Source organism: Spinacia oleracea, chromosome 3, assembly GCF_020520425.1.
Source record: "Spinacia oleracea cultivar Varoflay chromosome 3, BTI_SOV_V1, whole genome shotgun sequence".
Lineage (NCBI taxonomy): Eukaryota > Viridiplantae > Streptophyta > Magnoliopsida > Caryophyllales > Amaranthaceae > Spinacia > Spinacia oleracea.
The window spans coordinates 2,986,435-3,009,551 of NC_079489.1; the positions used below are offsets into that span (position 1 = coordinate 2,986,435).

Genomic DNA, 23,117 nt, shown 5'->3' on the forward strand with positions numbered 1-23,117 from the left:
CCCTGACCAATAAAAGCCCTATTAACTTGACCCTAACCCTATATCCATTGGACTACCCTGTCCAATAACCAAACCTAGTGATAAGTCACCGTTGTATATGCTCTAAGTGATGACTGATCAGTGATACTGTACATCTATGATAACAGGGTGCATACGTTTTACCTTAAAAAAACAAGTTCTTGGTTTAATAAGTTTTGTTTTTCCAACTATTCCAACAAATTACATAATGAATTTCTCAAAAAAAACAAATTACATAACAAAATTGTTCACCCTAATTGTCCTCCTTGCTAGAAGGTGGGCTTGGTGGACAGTCGACGTACTTACTTTCATGATAAGGACAAAACTACGTTATACCTATACGTAGTAAGTTCTAATCATGTTCAATGTTTTTACTATCTTAAATTTACTCTATTGAAATTTTCCAATAAGGTCCAATCATATCTAATACGTTCCAATCAGCTAGGTTTAATCTGATCCAGTGGTGGATCTTGAACTACTTACAAAGGGGTAGAATAATTAAGTAATATAATATAAAATTTATACAATCATATTCAAACTTGAGAGGACTAGACTTAAAATACACTACTGAATTTTTGGCCCAAGAGGGCCGTCACTAGTCCGATCCAATAAGTTTCAGTTAAGATAATTAAGGAGATTTCACGTGAAAAGAAAGCCATCTTTATTTCTCAGTAAGTGAGCTCTAACATTATTTCATCATTGTATATATTTTCCGTAAGTGACAATAAAAGCTACAAAAACTATTTGAAAAAGTGATGACCATCCTTGATTAACAAAGTGGAATCGAATTAATTAACAAAATTTCTTGATATATTATACCTTCTCTCAGAAGTAGACCTGGTTATTGGGCGGGGCGGGTCAGGGTCGGTGCGGGTCAAAAGAGGGTCGGGTATTGAAAGGGTCATTTTTAGCGGGTCGATAATGGGCGGGTCAAAAGCGGGTCGCGGGTCAATAGCGGGTCATTAGTGGGCGGGTCAATAAACGAGCAATGAAAAATGAAAAACAAAAGAGCCATGTGCAAGTACAAGTAAATACGAAGCTATACACGTAATTTTTTGTATCATTACTATTTTAATTTTCAAAATAATTGTAGTATAAGTTTGACCCTATAATGACCCTGTCCAATAAAGGCCCTGTCCAATAAAAGCCCTACCCAATAAAAGCCCTATTAACTTGACCCTAACCCTATATCCATTGGACTACCCTGTCCAATAACCAGGTCTACTCAGAAGATCATTGGTACATGACCTTTACAAAACTTCGAGTAACAACCCCAATTTCATAAACATGAAGGTACTATACAACATTATGTACACAACTAAGAATCAAGTATAGGCTCATATATAGCTTGTAAATCCTTGTATGAATTATCAGATGAATTGAAGAGTAATCAACCTCTAATGAGAAGCAAGCCAATAGCAGTAACAATAAGTGTAGAAGGAACACCAAATTTAAGGTGTCTCCAAAATGTGAGATTGTACCCCAAATAAGGAGCTTGTCTAGCTTGTTCACACACTATTAAGTTAGCTGCTGATCCTAAGAGTGACAAGTTTCCAGCCACAGTGCTTACCCAAGCTAAGATTAACCATGCTTTTCTCTCTTCTGATGCTGATATTGTTGCTGCAGATGCTGCTACTTGTGCTCCGAGTAACAGAACTGTAAAATAATTATACTGTTAGGAATAACTATTTGAAGTAATAAATTAACCAGGTTTTTACCTAGGATAAATATCATGTACTTGTACAAGGTTCAACACAGTCGTATATATTGGCTAAAAATCCATTATTGTAGTGTAAATTTGTCATCTAAGTTTGTTCGGTTTTGTTACTTTTGTTAATGACAGTGTAGGATAACTGGAAACTACTGCTAGTAGCTTGTTTGAGCACTGATTTTCAATCTACTACAGGCGTGCAACTAGGTTTCTGCAGTACTTCTGCGTGCCTAAAGACTCTAAGGGATGTCAATGACTCAATGGGGTGGGGCTAAAGATGGCCGGGTCGGGCTTCGTGCCGTGCCCATGGGCCGTGGGCCTGACCGGGCCGTGGGCCCATGCTGTGTCAGGCTTGGTCGGACCGGGCCGAAAATTTCAAATCCGGGCCGGCCCGTCGTGACTAAGGCTAATTTTTCAAAATTTTGCATGCTTTGTCGTGTCGAGTCTTGTCGTGCTTTTTCCAAAAAATTAAGGCCCAAGACTTCATGCCCATGCTGGGCCGGACTTGGTTTATTTGGTTTAGGGTTTAGGATTTAAAAAATTCGGTTTTAGACTTTCCAGTCCAATCCAAACCATAAAACCAAAATTTTAAAAAATCTCGGTCAAAACCGAACCGAATTTCTTATTCGGTTCGGTTTTTGGTTTTTTGCTACCAAACTTTCACCCTAGGAACCTGTACTACAGTGATCTAAGCTTGTTGCTACGAAATACTCTGAACTTATTGATTATGCAGAAGTGGAAAATTCATTAGTTGTCCTGCAACAGATATATACAGTGTAAATTTATGATCTAAGCTTGTCTGTGTTATGAGTTTTTGTCAGTGACAATGTAGGATCGACTGACAGAACATTGTTAGTAGCTAATTTAAGCACTAATTGTCATTAAACTACAGGTTTCTGCATTACTTTTACTGTCAATAACCTTGTCATTCCAAAATAAACTGTCACAATATACTGCGTAATAAGTTAACAACATAAAAGCTAAGCATTCTCATAAACCATTTACCATTACCTTAATGAAACTCAATTTAAAAGACTATTAATAAAGACAAAATTGTTTTGATAAATTAAACATTATGCCAACTAAAACCTATTCTCTTAAACTAGTTTTGTAAAGATTATGCCAACTAATTCTCCAACTCAATGATCTTAACAACATAAGAATCCCCAAGTTTCTGGCACACAACAACTCGATCATTTGACTTAATAATCCCCAACTTCTTCCCATGATCAACCGCAACCTTCAACACAGACTCATCAGACTCGCTCTTCGACTCAGCCGGATGTCCGGGATCAGCCAACATAGGGAAAATCCCTCTGACAATCAACGACTGTCTAGCTTCAAACAAACCAGTAAAACTCCATTTCAGCTGATCAGTCGTCCTAACCCTCGGGATAACGACCGACAATATCGGCATTGGCGGCCGATACTTAGCAAGCAACCTCGCCGCCTTCCCGGAAGAAGTGAAACAGATAATCGCAGACGCCTTCACCTTCAACGCCGCCTGAACCGCCGAACAACTGATAGATTCCAAATGAGACATACTGTGACCTACATGCTTAACAGCTTTTTTGAAATACTGTTCTTGATTGAAAACCTTTTCAGCCTCGAAACAGATCCTGTCAACAGTTCTGACAGCATCAACAGGGTACAAACCCCGATGTGTTTCGGCCCCGAGAAGGATGCCATCACAACCGTCTAACACGGCGTTAGCAACATCAGTCGCTTCAGCACGCGTTGGTCTTAGGTTATTCGTCATGCTGTCAACAACTCGTGTAACAACAGCAGGTTTCCCTGCCATGTTACACTTATATAGAGCCGCTTTCTGAAACAAAAACACCTTCTCAGGTGGTAGATCAATCCCTAAATTACCCCTCGACAGAATAATCCCATCAGCTTCTTGTAAAATCTCATCAAAATGTGTTAACCCTTCTATTGTCTCGATCTTAGCGAAGATCTGAGTCTGGTTAAGTTCAGATAAGCTCGATAGTAGTGTACGCGCTTGACGTACATCTCCCGCGTCACGGGTGTACGACAGTGACAGGAAATCGATCTTGTTTTCCACACCCCAGGTGGATATTACTTCTTTATCCTTGTCCGAGAGTGTAGGCATTTCGATACGGACTCGGGAAACGTGCAGAGTGAAGAGTTCACCGTCTAATGTAGCGGAGTTTTTAATCACGCACGTCACATCCACACCCGCCACATCACTCACCTCCAACCATAACGATGTCGTTTCACTCCCGTTAAACAGATACTTCCCCATGAAAATCATATCTCCCTTTTTCACCATTTTTGACAGTCCGTTAAAATTAACAGGTAACACATCTGACGTCACCTCCACCTCATCAGGGGTGAGGGTAACGACGTCGTTTTCCTTCAGTGAGATTTCTTTCCCGGTTCTGTTAACGACCTGTAACTCCGGTCCGACAGTGTCCAACATGACGGCGCAGTGTTTCCTTGTCGCTTTAATGGCTGTCTTCAGATTCCCGACAGTGGTACTGTGAGTGTTGATGTCTCCGCAAGAGATGTCAAACCTGGCTACTGACATGCCGGCGTTAAGGAGACAGGATATGGTTTCGACGGAATCCGACCGTGGGCCGAGTGTTCCGATAATCTTGGACATTGCAGGGAAGAATGATGATTTTGATGGCTCGAGAATCGATGCCATTCTGATTGGTTCTTGAAGGAGTAGATTTGTTGAAGGCATGGTGAGATGATTTTGAGGCGAGGGTTTTTTTTTTTTTTTTGTTGAGGTTTAATTATGAGATGGGATTAATTAAGGGTGAGATTATGTTTATTTGTAGGGTTTAATATGGGTTGGAGGAGAAGAACCTAGGAAATTACACTTTCCTAAACTTGGTAGATATGTTTATTAAGGAGTAAAATATTATATTTCCTAAAAACTTTTCCACCAAAAAAAATATAAACGTTTCCACCAAAAAATATACTTATATTTCCTAAACGTAATTATGATTTTTATTTCTTAACATATATGGAAAATGTATGTGATAAATGGTGTGTGCATTATTTAGGGACGGAGAGAGTAGGTGCTTTAATATTTAAAGGCCGTCATAACTCGTAAGAGGCGCGATAATTGAGAACGTTGTGATGGTGAAATGTAACTTAACCTTAGAAAAAAAAAAATCGTGGATACGGTCGTCATTGTGATAACTTACGATCGCGAAAGCGCTTCATATTAACATGAGGCATTAAGCATGTTAGTACTTTTAAGTTTAAAAAATATTATTTCAACACTGTAGATCACCAAACCTATCCTAATACGAGCGAGGAACATTTCATGTGAACAAATAAACACTCAACATATCACTAAATAATTTTGGCCGATTTGTACAAAAAAACGGTTGCAATAGGGGGGAAAAAGTCCAAACGCTGCGAATTACCGTTATATAATGAATGACGTGGGGAGGAAGTCAGGATGGTGTGACTTTTGTCGCACCATTATATAATGGTTTTGCGGAACGAAAAATCCAAAACTCGTTACAGAACGACCGTTACGTTAACGGTCGAGTTTTAATTCCATGATCATCGTGAATGAATGTAACCCTAGTCATGCTTTTGCTAGAAGCTTGAATTAGCCTAACAAAACGATTATTAGACGGCTAAAACGGTAAATCCCTAACATGATCAACCTGTAATATGGATGGAAGATGAAGTATATGAAGCAAGTATGGAAATGAAGGAGAAACATTACCAGTTGGAACATTTGATACCAAGTTTGAAAGAATAAGAATAACCACTGCAAGAACAGCAATTCCACCAACACGATCAACCTGCGAATGCGGCTCCATAATCTCCCACACTTTGCCCGGGATCCCGGTCTTATTGAACCCATCAACCGTGATGAACATCCCACAGAAGAATATCAGAAGTGAATATGAGACCTGATTCAGAAATTCTGAAACACATCAGGACATTTTTTAAGATAGAACCTACCAATATCAGTTAAAATTCAACCCCATAAACTAAAGATGGTTGTGGGTCGGCCCAGCCCGAGGCCCAATCCGGCCCGACAAGAAAAACCCAGCCCGGCACGAGCACAAAATCGTGAGCCGTGGCCGGGCCGCAATTTTTTGGAAAAAGCATGACAAGCTGACAAGGCACGACACGAAAAAAGCACGGCCCGACATGAGCACAAAATCGTGAGCCGTGGTCGAGCCGCATTTTTTTTAGAAAAAGCACGACAAGCGGACAAGGCACGGCACGAATCGACCCGATACGACAAAACATACTAAATTTAGTAAATTTAGGCTCACGCACAATAGCCCGTGGACATGGGCCCTGTTTTGAACTTTTCGGCCCGACACGAGCACACAATCGTGGACCGTGACTGGGCCGCATTTTTTGGAGAAAGCACCTGCACGACAAGCCGACAAGACACGACACGACTCGACCCAGCACGGCAAAGCACGTTAAATTTAGTAAATTTAAGTTTAAGCACGACACCCCGTGCTCGTGCTCCCTGTTATGAAAATTCTCGGCCCGACACTATGCAGAGTGGGCTTGGTGTGGGCCCGGACCCGATTAGGCCCAAAGCCCAACCCGGCCCACAACCATTTTTGCCAGAAGCTAAGTATCCGGGAAACCATGAACTCAGAAACTGTTACCTTCTCTAATGAGGGCCGAGCATCCTTGAAATCGAGAACAACAAGAGCGAGCGCAGCAGTGATCGCAGTCCACGACATGTTTAACCCACACAGCAGAGCAATCAGCATGCCTGCAGTAACAAGATAGACACAGATCTTCCAAAGTATGTGCTTCCATTTTTCACTAACAACTTTCCCAGACAAGAACAGCTTCAGTTGTGTAATGAACTCTCCTTTTACTGCTACTGTTTCAGGAGTTGTCGTCCCTGCAGTTTGAAATGTTTCTGACATTCTCGAAGACTCGAAACTGTGGAACTCGTTATCAGAGGATTCAACCCTGTTTCTCAGATTCTCACTAGGAGAGCGGAAATCAATAATCAATAATCATTATTTGTGAATAGTGTAAATAATATGGTATTTTCGTAAATAAATTAGTACTGTTCAAAAGGCGGGTCCCGGGTCGGGTTCGGGCCGTGGCCATTAAAATCTGCCCATTATGCCGGCCGGGGCCAAGTTTCGGGCCAATTTTGTGTGCCCAAAAACCCGTTATTTCGGGCCAAAATAGCTGGCTTTAGGGGCGGGTCAAATTTACAACTAAAGGTGATGTTTTACGTTGCCAAAAATCCACAAATTTTTTTAAAAAATCGGGTCGGGTCGGCCCCGTACATCCGGCAGAAATATTCTGCCCAAAACCCGATAATTTTCGGGCCGGACCGTGTTGATCAGCTCTAAAATAAATCGGTAGGAAAACAAAGAAGAAGGTGGAAGTAAAAAAAAGAAACAAAAAAAAGTGAATTTTAAATGAATAAAATATAAGGTTAACAAAATATAATTTGAAGTTAACAAAATAAAACATGAGCGTAAATAAATAAAAATTGAAGTTAAATGTATATCTTGAAAGTCTATTTATTTACCTATGTGTATCTAACCCCGAAGAATTGGAAGGAGACAGATGTGATGATGACATTGTTGCAGGTGAAAACCGATGAGAACTGTATTCATCAGCAACCACTTCTGAGGCCGCGTCTTCCTCATCCTTATGAACTGACAACAACTTCCAATACATGCCTATAATCATCAAGGAATTGACCAAAACACCCACAAGCATAGCCGGAAGAATCCCTACCAAGAACAACCCGAATGAGATCTTACTCTGAACAGCAATAACCAAATTCTGCGGATTCCCAATAGGTGTTGCTGAAGACCCAATATTCGCACTAGAAGCAAGCGCGAGTAAAAATGGGTGAGGGGGAAGATTATGTTGTCTAGCAATCTTCAACACAAACTCAGTCAAAACTACACAAGCAGTATCATTTGTAAAGAAAGCACTAGAAATTGCAGAAATGATGCAGATTCTGAAAATCAAGTCTTTTGGTCCTAAACTTTTCCATGCTAGTAATTTACCAATGTATTTGAACATATCAGCTCTTTCTAGGTAAACACTTACTACCATTGTACCGAAAAGTAGACCGAGGATTGGAAGATCGATTGAGTCGTATGCTTGATCTGGGGTTATGACGCGGAATATTACCATTAGAATGGCTCCTAGGAGTGTTCCTGCTGTTCTTCCAATGGGTAGAAATGGGACTGCTGGGAAAACTGCCATTACCCAGAATACTGCAAAGGCTATTGAACCTAAAATTACCTTTGGGGTAGGTGCTAAAGCCATTTCTGGTAGTTTTTTGCTGATCTTTGAATGTTCAGAGTTTGATGATCATGGTTTCTTAGTTGAGTTTACAGTTACCCTGAAAGAAGAAAAACAAAAGACAATTTTCATGTAATGATGTGTCTCTTAATATCTGAGATTGATCAATCTTGCATACATGAACAATAAAACTGTTTTTTGAAGTTGAATTACAGTATATAACCCTGAATAGTTAATACCCTCTTTGCCAATTATTGCAATATTCAAAATTATCAGAAGAAAATTGATCAAACCAGACAAAATCCAGAAAATAATTTCTTAGTTAAGTTCACAGTTAGCCTGGAAACATAAAAACAAAAGGCAGACATATTGGAACAAATTCCAGATAATGTGATGAGAATATGAGATGCAACAAGGATTAATGAGTCTCTTGATATCCGAGATTGATCAATCTTGCACACATGAACAATAAAATTGTTTCTGAAGTCGGATTACAGTATATAAACCCTGAATAGTCAATACCCATATTGCCAAATACTGCATCACTCAAAATTATCAGAAGAAAATTGATCAAAACCAGCCAAAATCCAGAAAACAGTCGAACCGTGTCTGAAGTTGAATTACAGTATATAACCTTGAATAATTATTACCCATTTTGCCAAATATTGCACTATTCAAAACTATCAGAAGAAAATTGATCAAAACCAGCCAAAATCCAGAAAATAACTTCTTAGTTTAAGTTCACAGTTGGCCTGGTAGCAGAAAAACAAAGAGAACACACATTGGAACAAATTCCACAGATCAAAGACAATGTTGTGAGTTGTGAGATGCAACAATGAGTCTCTTAATATCCGAGATTGATCAATCTCACACACACGAACTGTAAAACTGTTTCTGAAGTCGAATTACAGTATATATCCCTCAATAGTCAATACCCATATTGTCAAATACTGCACTATCAGAAGAAAACTGATCAAACTAACCAACATACAGAGTTTCTATCTACAACAAATTGGAAATCCAAATTGAAAGATTCAAGATTGATCAATCTCGTAAACATGAAGAGTAAAACTGTTTCTGAAGTCGAATACTGCATAATTCATAATTATCAGAAGAAAACTGATCAAACTAGCCAATATAACAGAGTTTCTACTTTCTAGCTAGCTCAAACTTGAAAACCAGACTGAAAGATTCATTTTTTATAAAGCAACAAAATCAAAAGAAATGCATAAAACTATAAAAGTAAGTGAATCTTACCTGCAACAAAGATTTCTCAGACGATCGAAAGTCAAACAGTATAGTATTATCAGCATATTATAGAGGTGGTCACGATCATGAAAAGGGGTTAATCAGCAATTTTATGATCAATTTTATGAAGATAAAATGATTAAAATTCAAGTGGACCTTGTCACATTTTCTTTGAAAGGTTGAGTCTTTTATATAAAAAATTGAGTACTTTTACATGTTAGATCTTGTGGTAGGGCTTATGTGCATATATCTAGGCCACATGTTTCAACTGATTGATTTGATTTCCTGACTGTTATTTTGGCTTAAGGGCGATGATAAAGGTCGCAAGTTGCGACAACATTTAGTTGTCGCAATCTTACGTGTCGCAGTTTAATTGGTACATATAGGCGCCACGTAGGATACACGTCATTATAATATTTTTACTATCAATGCAATATTTCTACTATGAAATATGTAAATAAGGTAGTCGATATGAATGAAGAAACAAATTAGAATATTAAGATTTTCCTACTTTTTTTTATAACAAGTATAATAGATAATATAAGTTAAATATTTTAATTTCCAATTTAAATCATGACACATAAGCATGCCATGTCATCATTGTGACACGGCTTAAAGGTCGCATGTTGCGACCTTTATCATTTTCGTTGGCTTAAATCAATAAATGTTAGTTTATTGTTCTTTCCAGCAGTTGTAAAAGGAGTCACGGAGTTTATTGAAGGCTGTGAATCATATATCAGAGATTCATAAATACCAAAATGATCTACTCTTTCTCGTTTACGGCCGCAATGCCGCACGACATGACATGACGCTTTAAAAGTTGTCTTCTATTCACCTGGTTTTCATTTATATATAGATATATACAGAGTATGAACTTAACTGAACTTAAAGTTTTTTCGTTTATATATAAATATACAAAGTATGAACTTAAATGAACTTAAACTTTCTTCTGTGATTGAATCTCTTCGGGTTTTTTTTTTTACCGATTAGTGGCTCAGGGTATTTTATTTGATACCAAAGAGGCCAACATTGAGGCCGGAGCAAACCAATAGCGGCGAGGTTGTATAGCTAAATTCTTTTTTCTCTGGTGCGAATAAATTACAAGGGCAATGCAAATTACATTGCTAAATTTTTCGTAATTGTCCAATGGCAATGTAAATTTTGATTCATTTATTTTTCACTTCAACGTTTCTATTTTTGGAGGCGTTCTTAGAATTTGGAACCATAGGATGGTTTTCCGGCCATAAAATCCGAATGATTCAAGTGTCGTGATTCATGGACGGATCGGGTAGACCCTGTTTTGATCTGTATATGCAGTATATCAGTATGTTATATGGTTAGAAACAACTAAAAATGCTCAACTAGCTTATAATGAAAACACAGACACTAGATTAGCTACAACATTGTTTATTTCAACGACAAAAAATATCAGAAAGTTGCAAAAATTAAGGTTCAATATCTGTTTATTTGCACGAATGGAAAAAGACATACATATTGAAGAGTGAATAACTTTGGTAAAAGAGCAAAGAAAATTCGTTAGGGTAAATATATTCACAAAGGTGTTGAATCTGATTCCCAAAGGGAGAATTTCACTTTTTCGTACTCGTAACTACAGGGTAGTACAAAAAGCATGGCGTTGAATCGGATTCCCAAGGAAGAATTTCACTTTTTTCAAGAAAATCAACATTTTTTTTCAACGGAAGACGTGAGTTTATCCTTGGAAGAATCATTTGCCGATTCCCAATCTCAATCCCTAAATCTTTTGTTGGTAACAAAATGTAATCAACTCTAGCAAACTTAAATTAAGCGCGGAAAGGGGCATGAAATTCTATCTTATCTGTAATCACCCTAAATTTCCTGAACTTATCTGACGGGAATAAGTTAATGGACATAAAAATGTACTCCCATAACTAAAAGATATGCCACCAGTATTTCCCGAAGCACGTTCCGCAATCATACCATGCAATGTCTTGACCTAGCGGAAAAGATTGCACCTTTCGATCAAAATTCAAAAGGTTGGAGTTCAGTCCCTACTAGCAGAATTTTGAGTGAGGGTTCCCTTACCATTCCCCAAACTTTCAAAATGTCTAGCCCGCTATCCAGGGCCAGGTTGACCCGTACGGGGCTCCAACCCGGTAAGACACTTCATCTTACCTTCTAAAAAATTAAAAAAAACGTTTCGCAGTCACTAGTATAGTTAAAACAGATGGGCCAGCTAAGCTTTTAGTATTCTGGTTTCAAAGGGTACAGCCTGTAAGTAGAAAGAACCAGTGCATTAGTGGTCCAGATTCCAGACAGCATAACAAAAGTTGCTATTGTCTCTAATATCAGACAAAACTCTCCATCCAAATCTAGTGTCATCCATTAAAATGTAAGGTAAAGGGTCCATTTTCTGTATAAACTGCAGTTTCAAATCTAACTAACCCCTCTTTTCAGATCATACACTTTAGGTGTGTCCGGTTGGTCCGAATCTCCGGTCATTCTTCAGTTAAATGGCCCGGTAAAGGCCTTGTTTTGTAATTGGCTTGTTTCGGAGCAACTACGGGGTTTTGGTAATCTCGGTTACCTGGACTTTTCATTTTACCTCAAATACCCGTGTCGGATCCTCGACATTTGGGCGTGGGTATGGACACTTCGACACTTCATTGGTCCAAAATCATGCAATTTTTTCACAAAATAGCCGTGTCGGACACTTGGACACATACCCGTGTCCGATATGAGTGTCCGAGTCCGGGTAACATAAACAACCAAAAAAAGTGTATTGTAACAGTCTTAACTGAAGCTCGGTAATTGTACTTACAAACAAGTAAAACAACTAACATGCAAATTGAATACCAAACATATTATTTTACTAGCTGATCTGAACAACAGATACAAATAGCTAACACTGTCAATTACCAACTGGCCTAACAAGCCAACAACAGCTCTCTTTGGCATTCACTACTATTGCTAAACTAACTGAATTATTGTGAAGAAGAGAATATTGCATGAACATAAGATATACTTCATATGATACTAAAACATGACACTTCAAAGTTCAAAAAGCTAGAAAACAGATGAAAACATCTTCAGAAATGAGAATACACCGAAGTTCTCCTCCCTCAGATCCACATTCAGATCCCATAATATGCATCTTGTTTGTGTAAAGTATATGTATTACAGACTTACAGTCTGCAAACTTACCAATAGTTATGAGCAGGGTAACATGAAACTATTCTGGTAGAAGTAGGTAATATATTAATAAAGCTATGCAATGTGGATCCAATGAAGTTATGATCATTCTCACTGAATAATATTAATAATAATAATAGATACACTTATGAAGTCATGCTAGTAACAAAATCCTATCTTATGTATGACCATCAAGAGAAGAGATAGGAAGTAAAATAGGAAGTGATTGTAATACCAATTTCTCACGCCCAGAAACGTTGTGCTGATGCATCATCCTTTGATTTGTTGATATCAGGGCATCATTATCAGCATCTGTCACGCTGCAAAAGAACGTATCTTCGTATAATCATTTGATTTGATTTGCTTCGTTTCTGTTGCTTGAATGTCTGGGATTGTATATTCAGTGCAAAATGGCGAAGGAGAAATTGTTAGCTGACTCCTGGTTGAAGCAATGGAAAGAAACTCCAGTTGTTTTGACCCCCAATTTCCTTCCCAATATTCTCATCAGCCCACCATTCCGAGCTAAGATTTGATTTACCATTAGCTTCTATATTGCTACTATCAAAATTGAATTCTTTAACTGATCCAAGAGAAACAGAAGATTTCTTGTGTTGACAATCTTTCGTTCCACCTGAAGTTAACTCTTGGGTTTCACTTATTACCTCATGAGAACACAAGCAACAGTTTGATTCGTTGTGTGGAAAAACGCCGTTAGTCCTCGTGTATTGACCTTCCAACATCACTTTCTCGTCATAGTACGTTGGAACGTCTTCCCGGCAAAGCTCAAAGGAAACCCTATGATCAACGAGAGCCTCGGGAATTGGGGATCCTGTTTCTGAGTTAGCAAATGATGCAACTTCTGATATTTGGTTTTCTAGTAGCAGACCGTCGTAAGGGGAAAAACCTGCACCATCTGGGGTAAGAGACCCGGATCCTAACCTTGAACCCCATTTACGAGTAGAAAAACTCTTCGAGTCAAACAACTTGGAAGCATCAACCATGCGGAATTCAAGAATTGGGCGGCGGTCAAGATAAGGAGAAGATGCACCAGATGCTGAATTTGCTGAACCGGGAGATATGAGATGATGAACTTCATAGCAGGATAGAGCTAGTTTGTGATTACCATTACCCCCGCTGTTTCTCCTTGAACGTTTCAGTGACGAAGTAAGCAACTTGGCGAATGGCACTTCGGGTGATGATGGGGTGGTGAATTGCACGGGTTCGGGAGGGGGGGTCACGGCAGCAGTGGATGGTTCGGAGGTGAAGGCGGAAAATACAGGGGGTGAGACTAGTTGAGTTTCGTGTGCATAGGGACCAATGGTGAACATATGAGCACTTCCAACAGAGGAGAAAGCATTTGAAGAAAGGGGACTTATGGTAAGTAATCCACCGGGTGAGTGAATTGCAGTTGGTGGGTCTGATTGTAGAAAAGAAGTTGGAGAGGATGGGGGTGCGATAAAAGGTTGTACTATTGAGGTTGAAGGGTTTGGGTTGTCGGAAATGGTTTCTGTACTTTGAGTAACAATGGTGGGTTCCGGGACAAGGGCGGCATGGCTTATCCTTTTGCTGGTTTTAAGAGATCCGAAACACCAGTAAAGATTCCAACAGCTTCCCCACCTTCTCTTCTGTAATCATTAAGCAAGATAGTTAGGGGTTGTTACTGCATCAGATCCAGAATGTATATAAGGTAACAACACAAAGTCAATAAAATGAAGGGTGCAAGCTGTGCAACAGCAAATACTATAGGAGAAATCCAGGGTCTGAATAATGAGTATCAACTTTTTATCAAAAGAAGTGGAATAATCTAGGTCCAATTATCAAGTTTAAGAACAATCAAGCATTCTAGCTTCGTCAGCTTTCTAAATTGTGACATACTCCGTACAAAGTATTGACCAACAGGGGCAGATTAACTACTGAAATACTACGTATCAACAAAATTATGGGCAAGCTACTGATCTGCGATAGAATAATATTGATCTGCACTGTCAGTAACTGACAAGATTTTACTACATTCAGCAAAACCTTCTCATAAAACCCACATAATCATCCTATAGCCAGTTCATAACACAGTTAAACAGCATCATCCAAATACCTAACTTCTAAGAAAATCTGTAATGCTTCAAAAATCAAGTGATAGGAAGTATGCCCTGTGTTCTGCTGCGGTGTGGTGAGAATGGCACTCTCAGAATTCAAAGATTTACTTCCAGGAAGAAGAAAAAAACATAGTCAAACTGTCCTTCAGTCTCACATAATAGTTCACCAGGAATTACCTCTTTGCGTACTTCACTAAAGATTGCCCAAATTCCAGCATACCAAATTACCAATCACACTTCACTTTGGTCAAAATACTTTTACATAGAGTAAAATCAATCACAATCTTTGCAACTTGAGCTCATAGGCAAGTAGAAATACTACATTTCTAATGAATTCTACTTGCCTCCTACCCAAATACCCAATCATGAAGATGACTTGCTGGACTTCCAGCTAGAACAACTCATAAACATGATATGCATAACCCATCTCGCACACAATATAGCTCATCAAATTCCAAAACAACCTAGATTTCTTATAAACAATTAATAAACCTAAAAAAGTCCACAGTTCTTATTATACTTCACATTTTGACATCTACCCACCTAATAATAACTCAACCAAACACGATTTCACATTCATTTAATATTGATTTCATGTGGGTTGATACCTAGCCGCCTACTAATAACTTCCCTTTTAAACCTTTCTTCCCCCGAGTCAACATCAAGTTTAAAAGGCAACATAATTTCTCAATGATAATTAAAAAAATCATCCCTCTTTCACTATCAGAAAAGCTTGTAACTAGCAAAGTAGGTAATAAACCTTAAAAGTAACAAATCATTCTTAATTCTACCATCACGGGTAAAAGAAAGTTCATCAACTTTCAGGTAATTAAAGCAAATGACTAGATTGCAAAAAGGAACCCAGACATCTAATTCTAGTATACTCCCTCCGTTTGGATTTAATTGTTACTTTTTAACTTTTCACGCTTCAGTAAAACCTCAAGCCATCAACATCAAGCAATAGTTCAAACGTTATTGCATAAAATTTGTAAAAAAATCAGTGGTAAACTGTTGATTCAACAATGGAATTTTGCTTTAACATGAAGAACACCTAAAAGTGAAAATAATTAAATAAATCAAACGACGCGTGATTTTGACGTAGATTCACAACTTTATAACCTACAGTAACTATGTGTTCAGCAAAATCCTTAATTAGAACAAAACGAAGAAATTTTGATTACCGTAATTAAATACTGGAAAAATTACCTGAACTGAAACAGGTTGCACACGGCTCTCAGCGCCGACGATCGCCGCCGCAGCAGCGTTTACAGTATCCACACTATTATTCACCCTCGCCGTCATATCATCGGAAAACAACCAATTATCTAGAAAATAGCTTAATTTTGAAGCAGAACACCCGAAAACCACCAATTATCCAGAAAATAGCTTAATTTTGAAGCAGAACACCGGAAAACCACCAATTGTCCAGAAAATAGCTTAATCTTGAAGCAGAACACCGGAAAACCACTTTATAATTCGTACACCATAAAAAATCAGGAAATCAAGATCTAATACCGGAAACAATTAACCACCGGCGATCAGGACAAAAAAAAACACCGAATTCCTCGAATTCCGCGGAATTTGAGCAGATAATTACGAGATCAAATTAAAATAATCGTCGAAATTCGAAATGAAGCATCAAAATTAGAATTCGGAAATCGGAATCTTCTCTCTGTTTTTTTTTTTTTCTCTCTCTTTATCTTCGAGTGTAAAGAAAATTGAGAGTAAAATGGAAATGATTCGTGAATTATTAAAAATGGGCCAAAAAGGCTAAGCGTATATATGTAATTTTTTTTAATATTTTAAATACCATAAATGGATAAATATTTATACGAGTATATTTATATATGAGCTGCTGCTTGCCGTGTCTGTTATTCTCTTTATGGTGTTGTGCGTGATAACGGATTACACGGGAGCATATCTCTAAAGTACTGTTATGCCCCTTTGCTTGTTTTTTTTTTCCGAATAAACTGCAGGGCAATATAAATTACAAACGGGAACAGGAAAATTCGAACTTGAAACTTATCGTACACACTACACTTGCCATCAGTTTTAACCAATGGGTCAAAAGCTCATTATTTATGTTATTATGCGGTTATGCCCTTTCCTACTGGCCGGTGGAAGTTGCGGAGGCCAAAGCACTTGCAGTGGCCGTAAAGCTTGGGCGGAGATACAGGTTTGAGGACGTCATAATAGTGTCGGACTGGCAGTCTTTGATGAACCGCTTGTCGAAAGGAGCAACCTACTTTTCTAATCTCGACTCAATTCTAGATGATATTTTATGTTTCAGTATTTCCTTCACGTCTATTAGATGGTCTCATGTCAAAAGGGATGGCAATTGTGTAGCCCATCACCTTGCTAGGCTAGTTCCGTTTGGTATTGAACAACTATGGAAGAATCACTATCCGTCGGAAATCTCCCCGTATGTACTTATGGACTCCTTGTCTCTTGATTAATGAACTAGTCTATTTTTTCCCTCAAAAAAATGCGGTTATGCCCTTTCGTTTGTGATGAAATCGAAATGTAATATTTCGTACGAATTTAATGTAAAGATTTATTCATCTCCTTTTCACTTATTCGAGTGATGAAGTTATTGAAGTATTAGGATATCTTTGAATGCTTCCATCTCATTAAAAAAAATGACTACTTTCTGAAAAACGTGAAGCAATGATACAAGGGAATTTTATTATACAGTTTTGCAAATATCCAGAAACGGTTAAAAGAAGCAAGTGTCGCAAATATTTAGAAACGGCTGGAAAAGCAAGTGTTTCAAGTATTCAGATCATCGTAGGACAAAACATGTACTGCGTAAGAGTAAAATCGTGATCTCCATGACCATTTAAGGTTGCATTCTCTTCACCTTAAAAAATAGTTTCATGTCTATAAGTTCAAATGAATTGAGATAGGTTAATTGCAATAAGGTTTATAAGGTCTAATAAGATCTTAGTAATCAGGTCTAATAAGCTTCATTTAGGTCATGTCAGATCATTCGATTTTAATCAGTTCTGATAAATTAATATAAGTTTGTGTATTCATTCAGTGAAAGAAAACACCCCTTGGTATTGATGCAATCTTTTAATCACATTCCGAAACAACCGATGAAATAAATAAAAATGGAAGTATTGGATCATTAATTTTATATTTTAAAGTAGTGGCGTGACAACTTTTACAAGTCTAGGGAGTTTTATTTGAGAATGTTATTCTTAAACGCTATTAGACCGAACACAAGTCCACAATAAAGAAGAGTTTGACCACACACAAGTCTGACATGAATCAATCCTAAAATCAGTACATAATAAATTAACAAGTGATCACAACTCACAAGCCACTAATCTTATACTTCCTCCGTTCTATCGCACCATTTGTTTTTTACACTATTCACACTACGCCTTTGACCATTTTTTGTGATTTGTACGTAATGAATTTTTAGTTATGTGAGGTCACGTTAGATTCGTATCGATATACTCCCTCCGTCCCTTAATACTCGACCTGTTTTGACTTTTTGCACTATTCACATAATTCACTTTGACCCTATTTTATTTTTAGTATATGAAAATGAATGTTAGTATATAATATATTGTTGGCTTCATCTTAATATATATTTTCAAAATATTAATATTTTATAAGTTTTTATAATATGTAGTTAAAGAAATTGGTGGTCAAAATTATACATCGGCAAGCGTGTCCGGTCAAAACAGGTCGAGTATTAAGGGACAGAGGGAGTATATTTTCTAAATATTAATTTTTTTGTAATTTTTACTTGCACGCGATTTAAGATATTAAGGGTCAGGGTAATGGTTAGAGGAGTAAAAGTCAACCATAGTGCGATATTTCCGAAAAGGATGAAGTACATTGGTTTATCTAACTCTATTTCTTCAATATAGAACTATCAATCATATACTTCGTACTATCTACAAAGACAAAAATAACCCTACAAGATTAGGGGCATTGCCGTTGAAAAGAAAGGAATGTGAACAAGCAAGCAAGCAAGCAAGCAGGGGAAGAGAAACCGTTATTTATGCGGGCTATACGTGGCAAAATGGGTAGACACAATAATGAGGAAGTCTTAATATATACTGGGTATACCATTGAAATGGTATACTAATATTCTGCATTTTTATTTAGTCCAAATCACATAGTTTAGTATAAGAAAAGTAGTTGTATTTTCTCATGTAATACCAAACAACACAGTTTGGTAACATGGTTTCATTTTTATTTGGTTCCAAACAACATAGTTTGGTACTCACAAGTCAAAAATAAATGTTACTTATCGTGGGCCAGACTCAATTTATTATATGAATTTAACATTTAACCCTTAATATAACAACTGAAGTTACTATTTTACCCTTAGTATACCATTTTAATGGTATACCTAGTATAGATTCAGAAAACCTCCACAATAATACAGCTGGCAAATGACAATGGCTGGTACGGACTACGGAGGAGTAGTAGCAAAAGGAACCTTACATTTACCAAACGGAACGTTCTGCAACACGCAGGCTACATTAGTACGGAGTACAGAGCAAGGGACTCGTGAGATTTTTTATTACGGCGCGGGTCACGTGACTTCCGTGTCCCTCATTCATTACCTCCTTTTACAAGGCTTTTTAGTTTTTACCCATCACATGAAAATCCGTGTGGGGTCGTTAAATCGGGTCATTGATCAGTTAAAAGTTACGTATAATCGGTTCGAGTGTGTGGGATCATTGTGTTTATGTGGAATGAGGTATTGTTCTCTTCACCTGATCTGCTCTGAATTTTCTAGTTTTTAGTTTGGTATGGTCTGAATGTTTTATGTAAGTGTTTTTTGTTTTTTCTAATCTGATTTGATCTTATAATCAATGAGAATAAAGTGAAAAGAACAAAGCATGATTTGGGTCATCGATAAGTTAATTAAGGGTTACGTTATAATTGGTTCGGGTGTGTGGGATCATTGTGTTCATGCAGATTGAGACCTTGTTCGGTTCACCTGATTTGATCCGAATTTTCTAGTTCTTAGTTTGGTATGGTCTGAATGTTTTCTATGAGTTTTTTGCCTTTTCTGATCTGGTCTGATATTATAACCAATAAGAATAAGGTGAAGAAAACAAAGCATGATTGCATGATTTTTCTTTTTGCGGGTCACTTTGATTTTTGTCTGATGTTGATCGGTCGGATCAGATCGATTTATAACGCCTTTTATTTATATTCATTATCTTTTTTGAGTGCGAAGGAACCACAAGGGCAATATAAATTACAAATGGGGCGGGAAGATTCAAACCTGAGACCTAATACACAGATCTTCGGTCTTAACTATTAGACCAATACTTTATTGACATTTATGTTCATTATTATTCACTCGTCTCAGATGATTCTACTAAAGTATATGGGGTTGCACATTTATGTTGGAAAGTACGGCTTTTCACATTTTTTCTACTTACTTGGCCCAAAGGGATAGAGATAGGGTAGGGTATATATATATAATGGGCAGTACATTTAGGATTAAATTTTGGTTATAAATGAGGATGGGGTTAGTTTATTAAATAGCTATCACAATTGGGTATCAACTATCAAGTACTTGTACTAGATTTGTAACTAGAGTGTTAAACTTCATCCTTAGCTAGTACGAACGCAGCCACGTTGGCCCGGCCCGGTCACGTGAGTTATTTAATAATGTCTGTTAAACGTTATTGTCTTTTTTATACTAAATTACGAAGTAGTATTATTTTATGAAGTGTGATCGAGATTTTATTCTTCTAAACTTTATTTAGTTGAACTTGCTCAAGGGAGGAGCTAGTGTTCTGAGTGTGGGGTAATTTGACCCCATTTAAATGTAAAGTTTTGTCAATTTTTACAAAGAAATCAGAAATTATCTAGTTTTTTATGTGCAATTTTGGCCATCTGCACCCACTAAAATAAAGGAAAATAATTTGCACCCACTAATATATTGTTCTGGATCTGCCACTGACCGAACTTAACTTACTCCATAATTGAATTGAAATGAATGAGATTAAATTGAACTGAACATGAATTGAACTGAACTGGACTGAACTGAAATGAAATAAAGTCCAAAAAAGTCGGGCATGATTATTAAATGTTACTCTAACTAAAACTGAGTTGTGTTAGATTGAAGATATATTATACTGAAAATGATTTTCAAGCTATTAAATGTTAAAAAAAACTAATGTCGTACACCACATTAGTAAAACATCTTGTCGTGCTATAGTTCATAAGTTTAGGATAGCCTTTTTTTTCTAAAGTCATACTTCCTCCGGTTTTTAATACTCGCAACGTTTAGAGTTTTGCCACTATTTATATAATCTACTTAGACTATTCGTAGTGTTTTTATATAAGATAAAACATAGTCATGTGGGATCTTATTAGATTCGTCTCAATGTATATTTTCAAAATATTAACTTTTTATAATTTTTGCATAAAGATAATTTAAGATATAAATGATCAAAGTTGTGCATTGACATGCGTGAAACTAACAAACGTTGCAAGTATTAAAAGACGGAGGAAGTATAAATATGTAAAGTGTGTCTATTTAATATGTTTAATACAAATACAAGCAAATGTAAATAACTTTAAACATACTTGAGAACAAGAGAAATGGGTTCCAAAAAGTTTTCTTCCAATTCGTGGACTATGGACCGTGGTGCACATAAAGCATGGTGCACCAAAAGAACATATGTGCATAAGCAAAAGAACATGACACTACGGCAAAAGAACATGCGATATAATATTTCACTTTTTTGTTATAAAAATAATATATTATTTTACTATTTATTAAAACCCTAAATAAAAAAATACTCATATTTTTTCTCGTAATCAGATGTTCTTTCAATTACTCATACTAGTGTTCTTAAGGTACACCATATTCTATGTGCACCATGGTCCACCTTCTAAATTACCGTTTCCTTCTCTTATTTTTATGGATTAAGGTAATTAAGTAAAGGACATCTAATATAATTAATCAATTACTTTTTTTTCATATAGCTTGGCATGGTGTGTGAGGCCCTTTTACTAGAATTGGGTGTTGCAGTATGGTGTGTGAGGCCCTTTTAGGTGGAGTGATGCACGTGTGCATAGTTCCACTTGTTTGCTAAATTTATTAGTGAAGTTAAAATAATAATAATAATAATAATAATAATAATAATAATAATAATAATAATAATAATGACACACTACACAATTCCACATCATCTCCATTATCCTCATTCTTCTCCATAAAACACTGATAATGATTTTCCAACTTTTGCTCATTTTATGTTCTTGTATGTAGGTTACCTTTTTACGACCCATTTGCATGGTAGTTTATCCCAAGTCCCAACGGTAGATCTTAAACAGTTTTACGAGAGAAATCAGTAAAATAATTAAGCAATTTAATATGAAATTTATATAATTAAACCCAAATTTTAAGAGGGTACACCTGAAAATATACTATCAAATTTTCCGTCTGTTTGGGTCAGGTCCACCCACGCCATAAGGAAAATTTGCCATTGATTCGTCAAAGTTATTAATTAAATAATTACTTGTTAGTTCGACAAAAGTAACCCTAACCAAAGGATTAAAGTGACCCCTAAACCACGATAATGATGTGCGCGCCAACTTTTGCTCTACTTCCTACTCCTACTCCTACTTGTACGCCTCTTATGTTCTTCTAGGCATGTTACTTTTTCCGACATAGGTGCATGTACTTTTATTAATTCATCACATAGGTGGATCTTGAACTATTTATGAGGGAGACTAATAGAATAATTAAACAATTTAATAGGGAATTATACAATTGCACTTAAATTTAGAGGGCGGAATTACAAATACACTACGGAATTGTCTGCTAAAAGGGCCAGAGTCGTGAGACCAACCCATGCCATAACGATTAAGAAAGACCCACATTTGGTTTGCCAAAATTATTAATTACTCGTTACTTCGGCAAAAGTGACATGGCCAAATGGCTCTAAGCTAAATTGATAGAAATAATAATGGAATGAGCTCGCACGTCTGATCGAGCTTATTTCGAAACGCACAAGTCTACTCAATATAAGCCACTACTCCGTAATTTAATACTGTATTTCGTAATTTATTTATTTTAATTTCAAAATTTGTGATTAGTTTAATAGTTCATGCCAAAGAGAAAAACTTCCAAAAATGAATGATTAATCACTTTGCAAATCGGTAGATAGATCCACACGCACGTAATAAAAAAGAAACCTTTAAAAAGAGGAGATATTATAATAACACTACTTAATATATAGTGACTAATAAAAAAGCAAAAGTTGCTATCATGCTAGCCAAAAAGAAAGGGTCCCTTAAATTGGAGGGCATACCCACTAATATGATGGGAACTTGGAATGGTGGGATATTTGACTAGCTGGACCTTTCATTAGAGCCTTAGATGGGTTAATCTTAAGCTTATATTTATATTTATATCATTTATAGTTTATAATTATATGGTTTTGTATAATAAAATAATAAATGGTCCTACAATGTAAAGGATGAAGGGGCATATCACATGTTAGGGTTAGTTGGTGGAGTGGTTGGTCCATACTAGTAGTATGGACACTTAATTAATCTATAATACATTGTATTTAGAACAATAATTAAACACCTATTTTCTACCCATTTTGTGACAATTAAAAAGA

At 36.9% G+C, this 23,117-nt stretch overlaps 3 protein-coding genes across 3 annotated transcripts; all 3 read right to left on the reverse strand.

Annotated features, from left to right (window-relative positions):
• Positions 1-1,060: 1,060 nt before the first annotated feature.
• Positions 1,061-9,412, reverse strand: LOC110784145 (silicon efflux transporter LSI2). The gene is made up of 5 exons (XM_021988566.2): positions 9,239-9,412; positions 7,251-8,081; positions 6,358-6,691; positions 5,445-5,634; positions 1,061-1,674 (listed from the first exon to the last, which is right to left on the reverse strand). The coding sequence occupies exons 2-5, from the start codon at positions 8,003-8,005 to the stop codon at positions 1,409-1,411; spliced, it is 1,545 nt and encodes a 514-aa protein (XP_021844258.1). The 5' UTR covers positions 8,006-8,081; positions 9,239-9,412; the 3' UTR covers positions 1,061-1,408.
• LOC110784144 (pyruvate kinase 2, cytosolic) lies at positions 2,681-5,438 on the reverse strand. The gene has a single exon (XM_021988564.2). It carries the CDS (start codon positions 4,437-4,439, stop codon positions 2,856-2,858), a length of 1,584 nt encoding a protein of 527 aa, XP_021844256.1. The 5' UTR covers positions 4,440-5,438; the 3' UTR covers positions 2,681-2,855.
• Positions 9,413-12,485: 3,073 nt separating the features above from the next.
• Positions 12,486-16,286, reverse strand: LOC110784143 (uncharacterized). The gene is made up of 2 exons (XM_021988563.2): positions 15,700-16,286; positions 12,486-14,025 (listed from the first exon to the last, which is right to left on the reverse strand). Exons 1-2 carry the CDS (start codon positions 15,793-15,795, stop codon positions 12,829-12,831), a joined length of 1,293 nt encoding a protein of 430 aa, XP_021844255.1. The 5' UTR covers positions 15,796-16,286; the 3' UTR covers positions 12,486-12,828.
• Between the last annotated feature and the right edge of the window lie 6,831 nt (positions 16,287-23,117).